We start from the raw sequence: 24,224 nt of genomic DNA on the forward strand, positions 1-24,224 counted from the left end.
CCAGTATCTGCTGCTGCTAAAAAAAAAAATCCAACAGACATACATAATTATCTAAAATGTTTTTGCATGCTGTAGAATTAACAGCACCCTTCATTGGAAACACCTGAACCATTGGTGTCCCAATACTTTTGGCACTATAGTGTACATAATTGGTAATATTATAACAAGGCCATGCCTATCATCTATACACCAGCAGAGAACAGATATTGTTCATGTCCAAAGTACTGTAAACTATTAACTAGCAGCTTTTTAGCAGTGTGGGCAGCATAGGTCAATGTCAGTCTACAAGGGAACCAATGACTAGCAGGGAAATGCAACATGTGATTTTTTTTTGTAGCTTTCCATTAGTCAATTTAAACATTATTAAGCAACTGAGTAAGATGGCTATAAAAAAAAAAGCCTCATAAAAATGGAAATTGATGTATAGGGAAAACATCAAACTTCACAAGAAAATGTCTTGTTTTCCATTTGCAAACGTCTCCCATGTGATGGGAGCATGGTAAATTAGAATCAGAGGAGAAAGTCTTTGGAGAATTGAGACTATTTCCTGTCCCTCATTTGTCTGCATGGAAAATAAGGCCGACTATATGGAGCTTTCAGTGACTAATTAGAGCAAAGTGTAACTGAAATACTCCACTACAATAACAAAACATTTCCACTAGTAAAAGCTAAAAAAACAGCTCGAGTTACTGAATATTACTGTACAGTATCGGACAGGTCCCAGTCTGGTAAACAGCCCAACAGAAAAATGCAGTAAAATATACAGTATCTCACAAAAGTAGCTTGGTCCACTGTAGACATTAAACAGGGCTAGCTTGTTTTCATACCATAACTAGAGACAGGATAATCCCGGAGGGTCATCTCTACAATAAATGTACCTGTGAGCATTATTGAGTCCAGATGGGTGTTCTTGGTCCACATAAGTCTTCAAAGGCTGAGAATACCAACAGGGAACAGAACTGTAACACTCCCCTACCCCAAACTTCTATCTGGTATGATGACAGCATAGGTTCTTTGTCTTTTATTACTCTGAACCCAGGCATTGCCCAGGGTCTACCACCAGAGGAGGCGAGTTTACCAGAGAGAGCTACATCTAGTTGCGGAGAGCAAATACTGTGGACCGTTGCAGTCTAAAGGAGAAATTCGGGGGAATATTGCTTTTTATTTTTACAATGCCTGGCCTCTTGATTTTTATTTCAACTGGATGTTTGAGCCAGTGAGGTATTCAAATGCCACTCGGGCTGTGCCTCAATTAAAATTTTGTTGAACAAACATAGCAACAATGCTAATAAAGGGTCTGGAGGACATTAGTTATGAGGAAAGGTTGCGAGCACTGAACTTATTCTCTCTGGAGAAGAGACGCTTGAGGGGGGATATGATTTCAATGAACAAATACCATACTGGTGACCCCACAATAGGGAGAAAACGCTTTTACCGAAGGGAGTTTAACAAGACACGTGACCACTCATTAAATTTAGAAGTAAAGAGGTTTAACCATAAACTACATTGAAGGTTCTTTACTGTAAGAGCGGCAAGGATGTGGAATTCCCTTCCACAGGCGGTGGTCTCAGCGGGGGGGGGGGGGGGGGGTGTGGAGACATCAATAGTTTAAAAAAACTAATAGATAAGCACCTGAATGACTGCAACATACAGGGATATACAATGTAATACTGACATATAATCACACACATAGGTTGGACTTGATAGACTTGTGTCTTTTCAACCTCACCTACTATGTAATGTCAAAACCGCTGGCAACAAAAGTGAGTACACCCCTATGTGAAAAGCCATTTTCCCTCCCGGTGTCATGCGACTCATTGTTACAAGGTCTCAGGTGTGAATGGGGAGCAAGTGTTTTTAAATTTGGTGTTATCACTCTCTTATACTGGTCACTGGAACATGGCACCTCATGGCAAAGAACTCTGAGGATCTGAAAAAAAGATTTGTTGCTCTACATAGAGATGGCTTAGGCTATAAGAAGATTGTCAGGACCCCGAAACTGAGCTGCAGCACAGTGGCCAAGTATACAGCGATTTAACAGGACAGGTTCCACTCAGAACTAGCCTCACCATGGTCAACCAAAATAAGTTGAGTGCATGTGCTCAGCGTCCTATCCAGAAGTTGTCTTTGGGAAATAGACATATGAGTGCTGCCAGCATTGCATTGGGTGGTGGGGCGTCAGCTTGTCAGTGCTTATACCATACGCCGCACACTGCATCAAATTGGTCTGTATGGCTGTTGTCCCAGAAGGAAGCCTCTTCTAAAGATGATGCACAAGAAATCCCACAGTTTGCTGAAGACAAGCAGACCAAGGACATGGATTACTGGAACCACGTCCTGTGGTCTGATGAGACCAAGATAAACTTATTTGGTTCAGATGGTGTCAAGCGTGTGTGACGACAACCAGGTGAGGAGTACAAACACAAGCGTGCCTACATTCAAGCATGGTGGTGGGAGTGTCATGGCCTAGGGCTGCATGAGTGCTGCTGGCACTGGGGGGCTACAGTTCATTGAGGGAACCATGAATGCCAACATGTACTGTGACATACTGAAGTAGAGCATGATCCCCTCCCTTCAGAGACTCGGCCTTTGGGAAGTATTCCAACATGATAACAACCCAAACACACCTCCAAGACGATCACTGCCTTGCTAAAGAAGCTCAGGGTAAAGGTGATGAACTGGCCAAGCATGCCTCCAGACCTAAATCCTATTGAGCATCTGTGGGGCATCCTCAAACTGAAGGAGGAGCGCAAGGTCTCCAACATCCACCAGCTTCGTGATGTTGTCATGGAGGAATGGAAGAGGACTCCAGTGGCAAGCTGTGAAGCTCTGGTGAACTTAAGGCAGTGCTGGAAAAGAATGATGGCCACACAAAATATTGACACGTTGGGCCCAATTTGGACACTTTCACTTAGGGGTGTACTCACTTTTGTTGTCTGTGGTTTAGACATTAATGGCTACGTGTTGAGTTATTTTGAGGGGACAGCCAATTTATACTGTTATACAAGCTGCACACTCACTTTGCTACAATGTAAAGTGTAATTTCTTCAGCATTGTCACATGAAAAGATAAAATAAAATATTTACAAAAATGTGACAGGTGTACTCACTTTTGTGAGATACTGTATATCAAGATTACTGCAACACTTAAAACATTGTCATGCTATAATTGTTTGACAACATTTTCATTGAGACACAGCCCAAGTGGAATTTGAATGCCTCACTAGCTAGAACCAGTTTAACAAAGAATAAAAATCAAGAGGCCAGTCATTATAAAATTAGAAAAGCAATATTTGCCCCCAATATTCACCTTTAGACTGGAACAGTCTCTCACAGTATTTCCTATCTGCAACTACATGTAGCCCTCTCTGGTCAACTCCCCTCCTCCGAACCCAGGCCATGCCCAGAGGCTACCACCAGAGTAATAAAAGACAAAGAACCTATGCTGTCATCATACCAGATAGAAGTTTTAGGTGACGGTTACAGCTCTGTTCCTTGTTGGTATTCTCAGCCTTTGAAGTATTACGTAGACCAAAAACGCCCATCTGGACTCAATAACGCTCACAGGAGGTACGTTACTGTAGAGGAGATGACCCTCAGGGATTATCCTGTCTCTAGTTATGGTATGAAAACAAGCCAGCCCTGTTTAATGTCTGCAGTGGACCAAACTACTGTTGTCTACCGAATATTATACCATAATAAACTGTATGCTACATCTTTAATAAAAAAATAAAAAAATAAAATAAATCAAATGCATAAATAAAAGCTAGTAAATGTCCACTAATATGAACAGTATAAATGTACCCATTGTAAAGGGTATTTTTTTCAATGTTCAATAATTAAAACGTAAGTATGAGGCCTCAAAGGATTTTCAATACATAAAACTTTCAGTGAGTATATGTACAATGCACATGCTAAGTTACATGTATAGATAAGAAATGAATCCTCATCCATAAAGGTTCTCCATGGCACACTAAAGTTCTACATTTCTGTAGCTAAAAGCAATTCCAAAACTATGATAGAAAGCCTATTGGGACCCTTTAAATTCTATACTTTTGACAGTGCACCCCAAAGATCCTGCATGTTGCAGTTTGGGTACACCCTCTACCCAGTGCAGTGATAAACAGTAGTCAACAACTTATCACTGCACCAAAAGACCCATGGTTTTCAGTAAGGGGAAGCCTCCTTAATAGGATCTTACTCTTCCCCATATTATCTAAACTTAACTTTTATCATCAAAAAGTAAAATGGCCTTAGCCATTCATTAGGTAGCATTTGCATTATTATTCATTATGTCATTCATTAGGTAGCATTTGCATTATTGAAGGACTTTGAAAAGGTCATTTGAACAACCACCTCAGAGATATGCCCCGTTTAGCACATATTTTCTCACCCTGTGCACTCCTTGAGTTATGGGAGACTTTTAGCACTTGTTAAAGCATTCTAAAGGGCCTCATAGCAAAATGTTGTTGCTTCCACAGCAACCTTCCTCTGTGGCATCAGGCAGTGTCAATTGAGACAATAGTATCATTAATTTTAACAAAATATGCCTAAATCTAGGACAGGTAGCAGTAGAGGTATCTGCATAGACAGTGTACTATTATGGATCAGTATTGTGGACAGTGGTTCCCAGAGAAAAGCACAAAAGAAACAGAGCAACCCCACAGTGTAGCATTTAAAAAATAAATGACAATTTATTGAAAAATAGAAATGCATTTACAAAAAGGCATGTAAGGCATGGCATGAAGGTGACCTGGGAGCCAGAAATGTCCGAGGGGCAGTCACAGAATGACCAGCCAATGGCCAAGGCTGGAGTTTCTCTGGCTGCCACTCGGACATATCTGGTTCCCAGGTCACCTTCGTGCCTAGGCTTTAGTTGCCTCAATAAAATTCCTAGTAGGGCCTCCCTCCTTCCCTGGGCCCTGTAGCAGCTGTGTTGCCTACTTTGGCTATGGTTACTCTCTATTCAACAAAATAGCATAGATTTTCAGAAAATATTTTTTTAAATATAAGGGATCATTTGAAAAACCTTCATACACAGTTGGGGGATACTATTAAAGCACACACGTCAGTCAGTACTTGTGATAATTTAACATATAGCGGGGTTACTTGGAAAATAAAGTAAATACCTACAAAGGGTTGAGAAACAATATGTTATTGTGTTTGATGTATGACTGTGAAAGCAGAATCACTTCTGTACTCATAGGGGGATACTTCAGACTTAAATATTTTTCCATCCAGGTTGATCAAATTTATACAAGACTTTTGTGTGCAAAAGGTCACCAGATAATTAATCTATAACATATTAACAATCCTAACAAAACAGCACAATCACTAGGAACAGAAAAACATAACATGGAATGGTCTATTATAACCACCAGGGCTCAGTTTTATTACACACAAGTATAGTTGCCAAGAATGGTAGGCTTTTCTGATGCAAAACTCATACCACCATTTTTCCTATTCCTCTACATACATGGGATCAAGCCTTCAGAAAATATACAAGAGGTTTATGAAGATTTGCATATCTACTAAAAACAAAAACATGGTTAGAACAAACATTGCTCCATTTTTTTTTTTTTGCCTCAATATGAATGTCACATTTTTCTGTTATTACATTAGTCATTAATGGACGCCAGGGAAGTGTAGGGCAATTTGTAATGTTTGGTATTTTTTTTTTATGACTGTTGGAATCTAACCAAAAGTCATTATCATGGTTATAATTAGAGAGCAACTTACAGGAATAATGGAAGAAGGTTGACAGTAAGTAGAAATTGATGGGTATGAAGTTATATAATACAAGGTACTCTTGTCTCAAGCGAATAAGCAGAGAATACTACAAATGGGACCTACAGTGTGCTGTTCCTTCCAATGGAGAAAATGGAGTCTCCATTTATACCTTATACAATGTCAAATTGCACAATGTGCTCCGTGCAACTGCGATAATATTACCCCAACATGTTGGCTGCTAGGAGACCTCACACCAAGCTTTACTGCATTTAGAAACTACTATCTGGCTTAACAAAATAAATTTGTTTCCAGAGTTATTAATAGCATAAAACTTACATTCTATGGTAAAATGTTATGATGGGCCAATAACCAAGCACAATAGACCAATGGAGGGGAGTCACTTGGATCTATATAGACAGAAAAAATTGAGGCTTTTCTTCACACGTAAATTAGAAACAAATCTCCTAAAGTGATTATGTGTATTCAAAATTTACTTTATATAGTATCAGAATAATTTAGGAATACTTGTAATCAATAAACCATACACTTTTAATTTATACAGTACTTAAAATTTAATTGTTGCAGGGCTGTGCAAGACATGTCAAGATGTAAAAGTATAATATTGTTCAACATTTTATATCAAGAAGCCCCTCACTGGTCTATATAAATGGTTGTTTGCTCTCATACAGTTAATTGCAACCACTCAAACATCTATTTTTTTCTTTGAAACTCTTGTCGCCTACGTAATGCATATGCGGCAGCAAAGGGGGCAGGCTTTAACAACCACACGCCGCACATATACATCCATGTGGGGACCGAAGATTCTTGACTGAGCTGTCATAGGCAGCTTACGGTCTCTAATAAAGATCAAGAGCTGACAGGGCCAACTCTCAATCATGGGACCCCTGTGACAGCCAATCACAGAAGTCACATGATCGGGCAATCTTTCCCGCCACAAACAAAAAAAATCATGTTAAAAGGAAAACAAGGGCTGGGCAAGAATAAAAATGTAATCTATTGGAGCTTTCTATTGCTGTGGTGGCCTCAATAGTTGCCCCCCCCTTTTTTATTTTAACCTTGTGGTCCTGCCAGTAACACATCTCCTGTCTTATGCCCTGTAAACACAGTCGGACATTCAGACAACAAAATCCGTCTGATTTTTTCCAAAGGATTTTGGCCAAAACTTGTCTTGCATACACACGGTTGCACAAAGTTGTCCACTCGTTCAGAACGCGGTGACGTAGAATACGTACGACAGGACTATAAACGGGCCAGTAGCCAATAGCTTTTGTCTAGCAATTTATTCTGAGCATGTATGGCACTTTGTCCGTCGGAATCATCTACACACGATCAGAATTTAAACAATCGGATTTTGTTGTGGGAAAATTTTTGTTCCTGCTCTCAAACTTTGTGTGTCGGAAATTCCGATTGAAAAAGTCAGATGGAGCCCACACACGATCGGATTTTCTGACAACAAGTTCCGATCGCACATTTTCCATGGGAAAATCTGACCATGTGTACAGGGCATTAGAATGACAACTTTCACTCATTTTAATGGATTTGTGGAAGAAATACCACAAAAATCAATAGTGGACTGACATTTTCAGGATAGCATGCAGTATTTGGGAAAACACTTAACCAGTTCCCGACCATGACACGCCGATGTACGTCGGCAGAATGGCACGGGCTGGCATATTGGCGTACAGGTACGTCCATTTTTAAATGCCGCCCTGCCATCGCGAGCACGCTGCCGGCAGCACGCTCGCATGCCGGTCCGGACCCCTGCCAGTCTGGTCGTGGGTCCCGCGGACTCGATCGCCGCTGGGATACCCGCAATCATCTCACGGGGCGGCTGAACGAGGAGATGCCATTGTAAACAGCATCTCCCCATTTTGCCTAGCAACAAGTGATGCTGATCTCTGCTCCATGTGATTGGAGCAGAGAGCAGTGTTCACTAACACAAAGCCCAGCCCCCCACAGTTAGAAACACTTAACTTCTACACTGCCACCCCCTGGTTAACCCCTTCACTGCCAGTGTCATTTACACAGGAATCAATGCATTTGTATAGCATTGATTGCTGTATAAATGACAATGGTCCCACAAATGTGTCAAAAATGTCCGATGTGTCCGCCATAATGTCGCAGTCACAATAAAAATCCCTGATCGCCGCCATTACTAGTGAAAAAAAAATATTACAAAAAATGCCATAAAACTATCCCCTATTTTGTAAACGCTATAACTTTTGCGCAAACCAATCAATTATTGCTTTGTGCAATTTTTTTTACCAAAAATATGTAGAAGAATACGTATCGGCCTAAACTGAGGGGAAATTTTTTTTTATATATTTTTGGGGGATATTTATTATAACAAAAAGTAAAAAATTATGCGTTTTTTTCAAAATTGTTGCTCTATTTTTGTTTATAGCGCAAAAAAAAACTGCAGGGGTGATCAAATACCACCAAAAGAAAACTCTATTTGTGGTATAAAACAAAATTTTGTTTGGAAGCCAAGTCGCATGACCACGCAATTGTCAGTTAAAGCGACGCAGTGCCGAATCGCAAAAAGTGGTCTGGTCTTAAGCCAGCAAAATGGTCCGGTCTGAAAGTGGTTCTGTGAATAAAAGTGGTTAAATACCTCATGCGATCTGGTTCTGTGAATGGAGCCCCTAAGTATAAAAATCTAAAGGTTGAACATAACATTTTCATTCATTCTTTTTCAGATTCGGCTGTCTTTTAGCTTTTTCTGTGCAGGTTTCTGAAATGTACCATATTTACAAGGGGGAGAAGTCTGAAGAATACAAAACAATTGACACAGTCTATTTGTAATACAAATCCCCTTTACCTTTCTCTACTAGAGTTTGCCACCCCTTGTTCCTGTTCTTTTGTTCTTCCCCCAAAATTTAGCAGTTTTCTCTGCATTTTTTTGTTTGCTGGCCTGAGATGGTTGATAAGAAGGAGAAATAGTCTGTGAATTCTGACTGAAAAAACAGAATCCAAACCTCACTCGGGTCACAGCTTCTTCATAAACTGGTCTTTAGAAGTTTTCCCAATTAAGCACTTCTTTTCACATAACCCATGTAGGATTAGTAAACTTCCATCAGCATCATGCAAGCAACAGAAATGACACTAGAACAAACCAGCCACAAAAGGAAATGGTATACATCATAATCTTTATTCTGTGTAGGAAAATATCTCAAATAAGAAAATTTCATTGGCATTACCACCAATTCCTTCCACAGGCAAACAGAGAAAATGGCAGTTTATAGTATATAAATTCACATTTACAAACCGTTCATAAAAATATACGACCTTCTTAATATACAGCTACAGCTCAGCCCAGACAATGGCTCCATACATTTTACATCACAATGTGCCAGAAGCCCAGCCATATATTCAACAACCTAGGAGAGTTCACTATGCTGTAAAAACAACCTAGTAAAATATAAATATTAGAGCCAATACTGCCAACTTGTTTTTGAAGATGTAGTCTGGGGACGCCAACCCTACCCTTCCTATAAAACTTGTTAAAGTGGAGTTCCACCCAAAAAAAAAAAAAAAATCATTAATGTGCATGAAAAAAAAAAAAAAACATTTGGAGAAAATTTTTTTTTTTTTACTCACCTCTTTAATGCCTGTTGCTAGGGGGTGCCTCGTAATCTGCCTCCTTCGGCGCCTGGGCTCCTGATGTCCCTTCCCTCGGCGCAGGAAGGGAGATCAGATCTCCCCCTTTCCTCTAGGCAATCATCTGGGATACGTCAGAGGTCCCAAATGATTTCACGGCCAGTCGCGGTGCATGCATGCGCAGTGGGTGCCCGGCTGTGAAGCCACAGCCGGGCGCCCAGTTACAATGCCAGCGCTGCCGAGCGGAGGGGAAGACCAGCAGGACTTTGTTCCCCCACATCGTTGGACCCTGGGACAGGTAAGTGTCCAATTATTAAAAGTCAGCAGCTGCAGTATTTGTAGCTGCTGACTTTTTTTTTTTTTTTTTTTTTAAGCGCTTTAAGTCACTTCTCCTCCAAACATTTGTCCATATTAAGAGCCATGGAATTTCATTGGTGGCATCCTTGTCCTGGGTCAGTGACCCACAAAGTAGTGAAACAAGGATCAGGATGATGATATTCACCTTTGAAAACAAGTCAGCAAAATGATCTTCCTCATTTCAAATGGATTAATTCCCTTTTAATGCAGTCTTGTCTCAACACTTCTACACCTCTCTTCCACACCATGCACATTTGGGTGCCATATTTCTACAAATGTTTACACATTCAGATTATGTTCACCACTTTGCAAATATGATCTTTTGATAATCAGGTGGTTTGGGCATTTCACACATATCTACATTAAAGGGGTTGCATAGGCAGAAGGTTTTTTAATCTTAAAGAATTCTATGCATTAAGATAAAAAAAAAAAACCCTGTGTGCAGCAGCCGCCCTTCAGCACCCCTAATACTTACTTGTGCCCCATCTCTCTCCAGCAATGTCCATGAGTGCCTTGGCCATCCAAGACGCTCCTCATTGAGACACAGCAGCCGCACCATTGGCTCAAGCTGCTGTCAATCAAAGTCAGTCGTCAGTCAATAAGGAGAGAGAGGGGGCAGGGCTGGGCCGGGGCTCCATGTCTGAATGGGCAAAAAGGAACCGACTCGGTTGTCCCTATAGCAAGCTGCTTGCTGTCGGGGGCACTCGACAGGAGGGAGGGGCCAGGAGAACTGAAGAGGGACCCGAGAAGAGGAGGATCTGGGCTGCTCTGTGCAAATCCACTGTACAGAGGAGGCAAGTATAACATGTTTGTTATTTTTAGAGAAAAAAAAAATAGACTTTACAATCACTTTAAAATGTTTGTTACCCCAACAATTCCTATTCCTGATAAATGCCTGCTGTAGCATGTACTTGTATGAGAAAGTATTCTGTTCTCTTTGTATTGCTTTCTTTGTGTAAAATCCCTGGTGTTCCTGCCAGTCCCTCTATTCTCCTATTAAAAGCTGGCCACACTAAGCAGGAGAACATACCGTGGTCAGGTCTCTAGCTGTGCTGGGAACTCAGCCTGCTCTCCTCCAATAATCAGACTTGTCCGTCCCGACACACCTTACTTAGACAGCCTTTCACCAGGAAAGCTCAGTATCCTGCTGCTGCTTCTCCCCCCCAGCTCATATGCAGATGAGAACAGAGGGAACATAAGGAAATCGCTTATAAAAAAAGGGGAAAAGGGGATTTAAAATGTTTTCTTTAGATCTATACACAAATGTTTTGCCTTTCATTTCTAATTTAATCTGAACGGATTGTTTTACAAGGTAATCGTTTACAATCATTTTAAAGTCAAACCCATGGTTAGACAGGCTTTCAATCGCCTACAAACTTTTTTTTTTTAGATAGAAACAAGAGTGACTGGATAGGCTGGAAAATCTAGTAAAAGGGAGCACTTACCCTTGGGCCTTGATCCCTTCATTGGTAGTTCTGTAGGAACATACACTTAGCTGTCTCTGTTCCAACTGGATGGTCCTGTACAGACTTGTAAATTGTAATGAATGATATTAGTCTCATATGTGTGGCAGATACTGGGCCTGACTGGGAGAATCAGGAAGAAAAGACTAGGAAATGCACATTGGACCAAACAGCTCAGCACAGCAGGGATGGTTAAATACCTTGTTTCCCCAAAAATATGCCCTACCCCAAAAATAAGACCTAGCGTGATTTTCGGGAATGGCTGCTATATAAGCCCTAGGTAAAGTCCTTGCAAAAAAATGTAATCAGTTTTTTAAAAGGATTATATAATGTGCAGTGTGTCTCCTTGTGTACTTTTATTGTGGAAAATACCTTATCTACAGCGCCACTGGGCGCTCACGTGACCTGCTGGAGATTTTCTCCTCTCCTCCTGACGTCAGCGCCCACTCCCTCTGCAGTGATTGGTGCGGGGCTGACGCCAGCAGAGATCTCAGCCCCTCCCTCTAAAGTATTTTGAACGGGAGCGCTGTAAATAAGGTATTTTCCACAATACAGTTACACAAAGGAGACACAGTGCACATGTATATACTCGAGTATAGGCCGACCCGAATATAAGCCGAGGCCCCCAATTTACCCCCAAAAAAACTGGCAAACTTATTGACTCGTGTATAAGCCGAGGGTGAGACATGCCTGTCCATCCCTGTGTGTGTGTCCGTCCATCCCTGTGTGTCCGTCCATCCCTGTGTGTCCGTCCATCCCTGTGTGTCTGTCCATCCATCCCTGTGTGTGTGTGTGTCCATCCATCCATCCATGTGTGTGTGTGTCTCCATCCATCCATCCATCCATCCCTGTGTGTGTGTGTCTCCATCCATCCATCCATCCATCCCTGTGTGTGTGTGTCTCCATCCATCCATCCATCCCTGTGTGTGTGTGTCTCCATCCATCCGGTAAGTGACACATAATGGACTACTATGCGATGCATAGTAGTCCATTAGTAGTTCTCAGAGTAGTTCTCAGTCTTAGGGCCTGCCGGCTCTAAGACTGAGAACTGAGTGATTACATGACTGCCAATTGCTCAGTTCTTGATCTTCACTGAGCAGAGAGTGATGACTGTTAATCACCAGCTCTCTGCTCTGCCCCTCCAACACTCACTGAAGCGCCAGGTTGTGGAGGGGGTAGGGGCTACTGGCTCAGGCTCTCAGCAGTGAGCCAAGAGACTGAGCCAGCTGTCCTCGGTGTATCCAAGTATTAATGTCAGGATCTGTGACATAGGATCTGTGACACTGGTGACAGGTTTTGGCTGAATATGGGTGACAGGCGTGAAGAACTAAGTGCAGTCCTGTAACCCACAGGAGAAGTATGGCCAAAAAAGAACTTTTGCCCATACTTCTCTTGTAATAAGGACACAGAAATGAGCTATAGTTAAGCAACGACATATGACTTCACCAAGCCTTACTGAACTGAGATTAGCATTAGAATGGAGGTTCCTTCTCTGTGATCCACATTACCTACATTGGTCAATGCAAACTAGGTAAAGAACAAGTGGAGCTGTCATGAGACACGGCTTCAAACTGTCTGATTCAGTAATGAGGCAAGAATAAATTCCATTATGATAACTTCAAGGAATACGGGCTTTAAAAGGACAACACTTTCTGTAACTAAATTACAAAAATACTTCAGTGGTTTCTAAAGAAGAAAACAATGGCAAATTGGACAATGTAAATGGAATTTAGATGGAAATAAAAAGCTGTAGAAATCACGTTATATGAACAATTAATGATTCTTTCAATACACTGGGAGAACAGCTAAAATGAAAGATCTGACATTCCAACAAATTACATTGCTTTGCCTGTCCCTGTATTTGAACGCATAGAGAAGAAAAGAAGACGCGTCTATTGCACTATAGGCGCTGAAGTTTTTTTCAAGATCTAACTAAAACATTCTAAAGGAGGAAGGAATGGCAACAAACAGGTCCTATTTTTGGCTATAATGACTAGAGGTATAAGCACCCCATAGACACTATATTGTCAAAAGTATTGGGACACATTTACATGCACACGAACTTCTAGTTTTAATCCGTAGGAGTTTAATATTCCGTTTTCCCACCCTTTGCAGCTATAACAGCTTCAACTCTTCTGGGAAGGCTGTCCACAAGGTTTAGGAGTGTGTCTATGGGTATGTTTGACCATTCTTCCAGAAGCGCATTTGTGCAGGCCAGTCAAGTTCCTCCACCCCAAACTCGCTCGTCCATGACCTTATGGACCTTGCTTTGTGTACTGGTGTGCAGTCATGTTGGAACAGGAAGGAGCCATCCCTAAGCTGTTCCCACAAAGTTGGAAGCATATAATTGCTTTTTTAAAACTCCAGTAGCGATGACAAAAAAGGGTTAAAACCGCCCGCAAAACGCCGCTGCAGCTGCGCTTTGCCGGCAGGATTGCGGTGCTGCCCCATTGTTTTCAATGGGAAGGTGCGCTTTAGGAGCGGTGAATACACCAGTCCTATAGCGCTGCAAAGATGTGGCTTGCAGGACCTGTTTGACCGTCCTGCAAGCGCACCACTTCAGTGTGAAAGCCCTCGGACTTTCACATTGGAGTGAATTGAGCGCCTCTTTCAGGGCGCTTTGCAGGAGCCATTTTTAGCGATATAGTGCCTGCAAAGCATCTCAATGTGAAAGTAGCCCAAGACAGGATGTTTTTAGAACTTTAAAACACCCCCCCCCCTTCCCATTAGGAAAAGTGTTTTGTAGTCCATCGTAAAAGCTGGGAACAATGCTACCTATTATGGAGCAGCACAAGCGATGTGTGCATGAAAGTATGAGCTCACTGGATTTCTGGCAAAAGCAACCAGTAGTTTTTTTTTACAGAACAAAACACTTTCAATATTATATTTAACATACCAATAGAGAGCAGATAAAGGAAGGTCATTGTTCAGGTTTACAATTACATAAATGTTGGGAACAGATTCTACAAGTGTCAGGTCATATTTTTGGCAGTTCCCAAATGTTCTCATTTGCATTACAAGATCCTTCAGTGCTCTGATATCCCCCCAGACACCCTACTGTCCAAAAAAGTACCCACATATTGGCTGCTGTCTCTCTGGAAAGTAGGGTGAAGGGCGACACACTAAAAGGTGAAGTGAGGTTTAGCGAATTCTAAGATGCACATAATAAGATTTCCCATTCCCTGAAAACTTACCTGAGTCCTCTCACAATCTCTCTCTGCCTGGTCTCACAGGAGACTAAGAGCAGGAGGAGCCATGGTCACAACCCAGCCCGGGAGCATGCCCACACAGATGCTCCTATAGCACATGGCTTGCTATGGGGGCACCTACAGGAAGAAGCAGTAGATAGTGCCAGCGTGGGACCAGCAAATGAAAAGGTAAGGGCGCACTCTGAGTATTATTGTTGCAAAGAGCAAGCAAGTTTAATTTTAATAAAAAACAAATAGCCTTCAGGACCACATTAATGTGGGCATTAATTATGCAAATTAAGGGGAACCTGTTACAGAAATCAATACAACTTCTGCATATATCAAAATCTCAACCTGAGGGGAGAAAGTGGCTCTGTGCAATGATACTGCACAGAGTAGTCCCTTACCTCCTCTTTGGCAGTCCCCCACCAGCACTGTCTACATCTCCCCCCTCAGCAAGCTGGGTGCTAAGGGGGCACCCGCTTGGAAGAGCTCCAGAGTCTGGCTGGGTTCCTCCATAGACACCCCCCACTCCCTCCTAACAAGAGTTTGACTGACGGCAGAAAAAGTCTGTGGCTCCCGCTGCTCACACTGTCTCCCGTGAAACCAGAAAGAGAGGAAAGCAGTGCTGCAGCTGGGACAGCGCTGGATCGGTGATAGGAGTCAGATAAGTGTTTGGGGGGAGGCAGGGAATACAATAAGGTAAAAAAAATGTTTTCCATTTAGAAAAACTGCAAGTCAGATTTTATTCTCACCTAAAAAAGGACTGATATGGTGGGCTTATACCATATATTGATCTGAATAATTGTATCTGCGAAAATATTTGTCATTTCAATCAGAAGGTGACATGACAACTCATTACTGATTCTATATCCCCTATCACACTTTGAAAGTGTATCACCATACAAAGGTTTTTCCTTGGTTCGTCATCTCTAACTAAACACTTTACTTGCCAGTTAGAACAAAAGTATTGTGCAATTCATTTCAGCATGTATTATTTCCTACTTTCTGCCCTTAAGGGGATTATGGGACAATAATATAAAGAAACATTTCAGGCGATGATAATAGCAGCATTTTAAAATATATTTAATGATTGTAAATGAGTACATTAATGCACTAAATTGTTTTTATATTAGCCTGAGGTTTCACTTTAACCTGAGACATAACAGTGAATAGATATGCAACAAAAACAGCTATGGCAGCTGAGAATAAACAGCATTTTTTCAATGCAACATTATACAAGTATACAAAATGATAATTATTATCAGTGCAAGCTTGGTGAAAGGGTTTCAAAAGACACTAAAAAGCATGCACTGCCACCTAGTGGTTGAGTGATAAAGTTCAACATTCAGAAGTCGACAACAAATGACAACTACAGCCAACACTTGAGCTGCGCCTTGCCAATACACACGATAAATGAGCATATTTAAAAAATAATGCCCGTATTTGTGGGTCAAAAATAAGAATGTAAAATGACCAACAGAATATAGCAAAACTGGTAAAGAACCAAGACATTATCTTGCATGCCCAGCTGTCAATATGTACATCAAGGAATGAATACTTGACAATACTGCTAATCAAGATTTTAAGGGGATGCAACATATATTTAAAATGTAATACGGACTGTTAAAAGAGATATCAAAGGACTTTGCTGGAAAACGTTTCCAGGTGGCTGGGATAGATATATATATATATATATATATATGCTTTTGGTATTCTTATTCTCATTGACCCTTCTCAATAAACCCTTCCTAAACCTCACGTGATTCCAAACCCACTGTGTTGAAACGGCTTCCCACTAAATTAACAGAGGAAATCCTGCCTTCTGCCTTTGTTCACATTTATCATCAATCTACAGTCCACTTAAACAATGGCCGTGACACTCGGAAAGTCTTAATATTTGAATATCTATCCCACTGTCTGATTCACCTCTAGGTGGTGCTGTAGGTCAGATCTGGAAACAGCTCCTGGTTTTGTGAAAGCTGGAGAGCCTTGAGGGATGCAGTCCATCCCCCAAGCAACCTGACTCGGTTGGAAATTCCCTTACAATTATCCTGCAATATATACATTATTATTCTCCACAGATGACAGTAAAGATGAAAGGAGAAAAATAGCAGAGATGTGGCTCTGAAACAAAAAAGTCCGCTTTTGTATGGTCAGATTCTGGATCCAGTTATTTCAGCTTCATCCCACTGTTAACTGGCACAGGCCGCATAACTGAAAAAAACAGGGTAAAAATTAGTGCAAACTATGCAGAGAAAATACACTGTATATATATATATATATATATATATATATATATATATATATATATATATATATATAAATTAAAAATAAATTTCATGGGTGTTTGAGAGGTAGTTTTTTCAACTGATAATTCCCTATGTCAGAATGCACACACAGTTGCAACATTAAGCGCACATATAGCTGGACAGGAACAGAACATAAAATGTAAGTACCGGACAGTAGAGATAAATGCACAAACAAAAAACAATGGGGGAAATCTTGACTTGTCTACTGCCTCTGCTAAAGTCTATACAACATGTCAGTGTAACAGTTTGTGTTTATTCTGTATGTATTAGTATCAACCTGTTCAGATATGAGCAAATTTAGGAGGTAAAAAAATATGATTCACAGAACATTCCAAACCCAGCAGACCTCTATAGGACCCACTATGGGTTTGATTTACTAAAACTGTAGAGTGCAAAATCTGGTGCAGCTGGGCATGGTAGCCAATCAGCTTCTAACCTCAGCTTGCTCAATTAAGCTTTGACAAAAAAAATAAAAAATGGAAGCACATTCCAGTTTTAGTAAATCAATCCCTGATTATTAAAAAGGAATGGGAAAAGCATAATTCAGTTATGTTTGATTGCTTTTATGAGGTTTAGGAAATCCGTAATAGAAAATGCAACACATATGGTGTGTGTTTGGCCAATAACCCTTACTTTTGCTAGCGATTTGTGGCTCGAATTTCAGAAGTAATTCAGAAATAGGCTGAAATGTGAGCCTCGGGTGCAAAACCCGGCTCAGAAAACACCTTCACTGTAAAAATCAAAGGAGCCAGTTGGAGAATTGTCAGCTGACAGTGACTGCATCTTATAGGATACAGTCATTAGTTGGGTATTTAGACAGCCTTGATTGCCAGCAGTTGCCTAAATACAATAGCCAAAACTGTTTGGCTATTGGGGAAATTATTTGATGAATGAGAAAAATCTATATTTGTATGGTTAACCTAATGTCGAGTACACACGATCGGAAATCTGGCTAGCAAAAGACAGATGAGAGCTTTTCATCGGAAAATGCAACCGTATGTATGCTCCAATTTTGAAGGCAGTATTCCCGCCAGCAAAAATTTGAGCGCATGTTCTCAATTTTTCAGACGGAAAAACTTTCTATTGGAAATTCCGATCATCTGTGGCAATTCCAACGTGCAAATTTCCGATGCATGCTCGGAAACAATTTGACGCATGCTCGGAAGCATTGAACTTAATTTTTTGTGGCTCGTCATAGTGTTGTATGTCAGTGTTGTACGTCACCGTGTTCTTGACGGTCGGAATTTGGTGTGACTATGTGTAGGCAACACAAGCTTGAGCAGAATTCCGTTGGGAAAACCATCAGAGCTTTTTCCGACCATAATTCCGGCCATGTGTACGCAGCATTACTGATACTGACACAGTAGCTGCACTAGTTTTATAAGAACTTTTGCCTTATAGTCTCAAATTATATTATAAGCAATACAATACAATTGTCTGTTTCAGCTTTTAAGAGAAAATTTATGGATTTACCAGTGAATATAAATAACATTTAAAAAAACTGCTGGGATTACAAAATTTACAATTTAGGAGGTACTGCTGGGTTATTTCTCATACAGGTCAAAAGCCGACTGCTAATTAGTTGCTACGGAAGACACTTCCATATTTCACTTCAACCTTATGTACAATATAAATCTGCTATGTGCATTCTGTTTATAATTAGCTGCTGTGCACTTTAGAAGGTATCTTACCTCTTATCTTTGTTGCTTGCATCAGAATTTATTCTGCCAGTTCTTAGAAGGTCTTGAGCGGTGAGCATCTTTTTCCCCCTTAACAGCAGAAGGAGCACATCAGACTCATGGCCAGCCAGAGATGTATGTCCTATACAGGAAGGCTATGTGCCAATAGAGGAATTCAGTATTGGGCTCTGATCCACTAGTCCTTTATAAAAGTTCTCAAAAACAGGGTGGTCCACCAGCTAGCGGCTAACAGGCTGCATATGTCAGCTTCCAAAATGGATCTTCTTCCATGTCTTATTGGGGAACCTCACCCAAACCCCTTTGAGACACAGACTCTACAGTGGTCATTACAATTTTTGACTTAAGAGAAAACTTGGCTGCAGCCACAAATCAATAAATATTTTCCAACAAGGCGTTCCATAAAAGTCAATTGTTAGATCAACTTCTGTTGAGCAGGAATGGCCACACTTGAAATCAAAATTCGTCTGGCCCTGCTGAACCGGCTGAATTTTGATCGATCGCTAGCCAGCTTTAGCAGTAACAATCCAGCACACACATTAAATATGACTACTTTGGGCAGGTGGTGGATTTTGTAGCTCAGAAAAGAAATCTACTGGAAGGTGCCAGTGACATTTCAAAAGCCAACAGACAGTTGAACCTTGCTGGAAAATTACCCAAGACTAAATTCGTTTTAATCAAAATTTCTAACACATTTTTATTTAGTCTAAAGTAGCTTTCATGTAGGTAAGTTCCATCAAACTGGTATACATTATGAAATTATTGCTCTAAAACAAACTATATACCTCCGATGCTGCTTGTTTATTAGTTATAGTGTATATAAAATAAATCCAGCTTACTAGGCTAGGATTGCACCTTCATGTCTGCATTTTTTCCCATATTCATTACTGAAATGCAGTCAGGATGCATATACATATTAATTTTTTTTTACTATTTTTTATTTATTTTTTTTTTAAATACATACATACCCTGTTCTAGAAGCACACTAAGGAGATGGACTGCTTAACACAGAGTACAGCAGCCCAGGTCTCCAGTGGTTTGATGTCCCTTGCTCAGTGTTCCAATCAACAGTGATCCTCAGGGAGCACTTGTGCTGCCGATTGGAGTACTAGGAGGGTGGAAGCGTCGGACCAAGAACTGGGCAGCAGTCCGACTCTCTAGCATGCTGCTAAAAGAAGCTATTTTAGCACAAAAAAAAAACAAACAAAAAAAAACATGTTTATTACTCTATACACAGCCTGTCTGCAATTCAAGAATACCCAAGCATGAACTGTGCTTCAAGGCATTCTTTTAACCACTTGTCGACCAGCCGCTGCAGTTTTACAGTAGCAGAATGGCATGGCTGGGCAAAACGACGTTACCTTACGTCGCTTCACCTTTTGGCCACTAGGGGCGTTCTCATCAGGCACCGATGTGAGTGCCTGGTGCCCACGATCACGCGTGAGAGCGAGAACCGGATCTGTGTGTGTAAACACACCGATCCTGGTTCTCTCAGGGGAGTAGAGACAGATCGTGTGTTCATACTAAGTGTAAACACCGATCTCTCTCCTCCTAGACAGTCCCATCTCCCCTACAGTTAGAATACAGTGAGGGAACAGTTAACCCCTTGATCACCCCTACTGTTAACCCCTTCCCTGCCAGTGACATTTATACAGTAAATCAGTGCATTTTTATAGCACCGATCGCTGTATAATTGTCAATGGTCCCAAAAATGTGTCAAAAAAGTCTGATCTGTCCACCGCAATATCGCAGTCCCGATAAAAAAAATCGCTGCCATTACTAGTAAAAATAATAAAAATAACATAAATCTATCCCCTATTTTCTAGACGCTATAACGTTTGTGCAAACCAATCAATATACGCCTATTGCGATTTATATTTTTTTACCAAAAATATGTCGAAAAATACATATCAGCCTGAACTGAGGAAAAAATTTTTTTTTTGATAAAAAAAAAGTGGGATATTTATTATAGCAAAAAGTAAAAGATAGTGTTTTTTTTTTCAAAATGGTTACTCTTTTTTTGTTTATAGCGCAAAGAATAAAAACCGCAGAGGCGATCAAATACCACCAAAAGAAAGCTCCATTTGTGGGGAAAAAAAAGGACATCAACTTTGTTTGGGTATAGCGTATAGCAACTGTCAGTTAAAGCAACAGTGCCATATCGCAAAAAATGGTTTGGTCATTGAGCAGCCAAATTTTCCAGGGCTGAAGTGGTTAAGACAATAAAAGTGCTAAACAGCATATTCGTGTTTGCCTCCTTTTCCTGCTCAATAACCAAAAACATATTTTTTTTTATAACAAGACGTGGGTATAATTTGCGGTTTTATAACTATTTGCACAATAGATACAATTTTATTTACACATAACACTAAGTTTATATTATTGCTTTCTCTTGCTATTAGGGGATTAGAAATCTGCTTTTATAAAAGTTGAAACAATAATAAAAACAAAGTGGAATATTTTAACGATATTGCTGGCTTAGAGTCCATGTTATTAATACGGATGAGGAGACAAGGATAAAAGTGAGTATACATAAAGAGAGACATATTGTATAACCCAGACATATCCCCACTCACATATGGCAGAAGCCCCAGTGCCGGCTAAGAGGAATGTACAGTGCCATGTTTATGTATATACAACTTCAATTACAGTACTTAGGACACTTCCCCTAAATCCAATCCCTGGGAAGTCTGCCCGTCTGTCTCCTAGCACTGATGTCTCACTGTGAGCAAGGGCAGACCAATGCCCTCGGCATAAAGACTTAAGTTGTTGGCTTTTACAGATCATGGGCTGCCTAGTTTTATAAAGATGTGTATAAACACTATTGCATAAAAATGTAAAGCGGAAAAATGCAGCTCTATTTGAGCCATTAGCACTGATCACAGACAACAGAGATAATCAGAGTATTGGTAACCCAATGTCTACAATCGCATAAAAGGATTTAAAAGAGCAGTTTAGGAATACAAAAAAAGTAAACAATCATACTCGCCTAGGTGGCTGCAGCACCAATCCCAGCTGCAGATGTCCCCCAATGGCTCTACACCGAGAACTGAATGATCAAAGACTGCCGATCGCTCAGTAATCAGTCTGCAGAGAGCCGGTGACTCTCTACTCAGCCCCTCCAGCACTTACTGGAGCTCAGGGCTATGAAGGGGGCAGGAGTGGCTGGCTCAGTCTCCCAGTGGCTCTCTGATAAAGCTGCCGGTCCAGGCATCAAAGTGGACCGTGACTGTAAAGTTGGGATCTTTCCAGAGCCTGGACTAGCGGAGTTACATCAGCCGACAGCGGGCTTTAGCACTCCTGTGATCCATCAGAGAAGTGGAGTCAAAATAGCTTTGCCCATACTTCTCCTTTAACATTTTAATGACATTTCAAAAGTTATTTATAGTACTTTGAAATCTGCAGTTTTCATTAAGTTAAAACATGGTGATTCGGCCATGAAGATCCTTATTAAAGGCACTTCCTATTTTAAGGTGACAACCCTCTGTCTCCCAATTGTGCTTCTACACTGTAGTCTCATGTGATCAGGTGACAAGTGGTCATGCCAGTATATATTGCACTGACATGTTTCACTGTTGTCACCATCAGAAAATGTGGCCCGGGAAATTATATGCAGCAGTTGCTGGAGAGCACGCAATTAGACAGGAACTGTCTGCAAAGAGGCTGCATGGATCAGTTGTGCTTATACAAAACAAAGTATTATAAAATAGGGAAAAGAATATGCGATAAAAAAATAAAAATAAAAATATTTATATATATATATTTTTATATATATATATATATATATATATATATATATATATATATATATATATATATATATATATATATATATATAATGTTTATGATGCACATCTCTTGTGCAAGCCAAATGTCATTCAGTTAGGGTTTACATGTAATTTAAAATAAATATAAAATAGCTGCAATTTAGACTGGGCTTATTAAACAATCATAATATTTAGTCCTAAATTGGCTAAATAGAAGGGCAAATATACATATTGCAGATTTATAATATGTAAATGCACAGCTGCAGGTTTCCAGGCAAAAATACAATCCTCCCATTACCTACATTGCAAGGATATTAGCATACTTCATTTCAGAGTCCAGCACTGAAATTTGTTCATGATCTCTGCACACGATCGAACGCCTACATGTTGATAAAAGACCTCAAAAGCTTAGATTATTCGCTAAAGCTCATCTCCTGATAAATCCGGCCCCCCCCCCCCATTCCCCTTCTAGCTAAATCTAAATGCCTTTAATTCTTACCCAAACCACAGTCACTTGACACTCCAGGCCCCACTCTTCTCTCCTAATCTGCGAACATGAGGTGGGGTCCCTCTTCGGGTGGTCACCCCTCTTCTGGATTCTAAGAGAACCTCACTGCTGTATAGCCAATAGGAAGAATCTATATCATACAGACAAGGAAGTGCTAAAAAAAAACAGAGGGAGTCTACTGACTAAGCACCATACTTGAGTGCAGGAGAGAGTTTACTTTTTGGCTTCTGCTTTCTACTGACCCTGTTGCTATAAAAACTTTAAAGCAAGGCATGCCAGCAAACATAGGACATGCTCCCCTTTCCTGTTGTCCCCACTGCCAAAGGTAACTCCAATGCTAACAAGTCTTCAGGTACAAAGGAAAACTGACACATCAGGAGTTCTCAATCTCCTGGTCAGAATAGTTGTGATGTAGAGGTCAGAAGGAGAAACCAGTGAGAGCCGAGGGAGGCCTAGGAGATCCACACTCCTGGAGGCGTTTCTATTCTGATTGCAGCAGAAGATCTCAGCGGTGGAGCAGTGCACATTCATGCGGGAAAAAAAAGATCAGTATGTACAGTTTTTAGTGCATGTAAAGGACCTCCACAAATGTTGTGGGAAAGGGCAATATAAGAAAGAGGTATGCTTTATGGACCGGTCTTTTGGCATGCATATGAAATGTCAACTGACATTTCAGTTGGGGCAAGTAGGGCAAATCCACCTTTAACAAAAAACCTTTTCTGTACTAATGAAACATTTTAAAGTCAGTTTAGCACCTTAAGAATAATGTTTGCATGATGGTCAAGCTTTTAGAGAGTGAAAGGCAAGTGAGATCTTACCTGTTACTAACAGTACATAAAGGATTAACAAAATGATCCATAATTGTGAAGGGTAGAGCTGCAAATGTGCAATCAATTAATCTTGTTAATAGCAGTTAAAGTCTACCTCAAATAATCCCTTCTATATCAACGGACCTTCTGTCTAATTGCCAGCCTAAGTCACCCTCTGGCATTGCTTCTGAAAGCAATATGTAAAAGCAGAGACCAAACTATAGGGCACATACAGCTCGTAGCTGCCTCTGGAGTCACAGCGCCATCCTTTCATAGAAGCGTTGTGTTCACAATACAGCCTAAGCCAATACAGCACGAGTGTCCAACCTACAGCCCACGATCCGCATACAGCCCAAGATGGCTACAAATGCGGCCCAACACATAATTGCAAGCTTACTTAAAAAATGACTTTTTTTTTTTTTTTTTGGAAAAATGCGTTTACACTTAGCAAACACATGCAACCAAAGAAAAAGTTTTATCTTCCCGAAGAAAAATATCCAATTTTTCACAATCACACCTTATTCATTTCATGAGTTTTCGGCAACACCTATATATTTGTCAGCAACTATTTTCAAAGATGAAGGACGCAAAGGCCATTACAAAATCTGATGAGCACCTTGAGAATTCATTAAGAATTGCTACTACATCCATCGAGCCAGATATTGATGCGTTAGTTTCTCAAAAACAGTGTCGAGTATCGTCCTAGTTTTAGGTTGCCCTCTTTTACTTTTATAATAAAAATAAATACAAAAAATAAAGTTTTATTACTCAGA

General features: G+C 40.5%; 1 protein-coding gene across 5 annotated transcripts in view; it reads right to left on the reverse strand.

The window, feature by feature from the left end:
• SPECC1 (sperm antigen with calponin homology and coiled-coil domains 1) overlaps positions 1–24,224 on the reverse strand; it is a 580,298-nt gene that overhangs the window by 146,527 nt on the left and 409,547 nt on the right. Inside the window, exons 8-9 of one of the 5 annotated variants that reach the window (XM_077480314.1) lie at positions 18,362–18,439; positions 15,421–16,575 (exon numbers count right to left, since the gene is read on the reverse strand). The exons of 3 other annotated variants lie outside the window; for them this stretch is intronic. In XM_077480314.1, the coding sequence (XP_077336440.1) occupies positions 16,554–16,575; positions 18,362–18,439 (100 nt within the window). In that variant the 3' untranslated portion in view covers positions 15,421–16,553. Of the gene's footprint in view, positions 1–15,420; positions 16,576–18,361; positions 18,440–24,224 lie in introns of those variants that run through there. One more of the 5 variants, XM_077480315.1, reaches the window with a different exon arrangement.

This window comes from Lithobates pipiens, unplaced genomic scaffold (genome assembly GCF_037356315.1).
Source record: "Lithobates pipiens isolate NorthernLeopardFrog02 unplaced genomic scaffold, aLitPip1_a1.2 Scaffold_16, whole genome shotgun sequence".
NCBI lineage: Eukaryota > Metazoa > Chordata > Amphibia > Anura > Ranidae > Lithobates > Lithobates pipiens.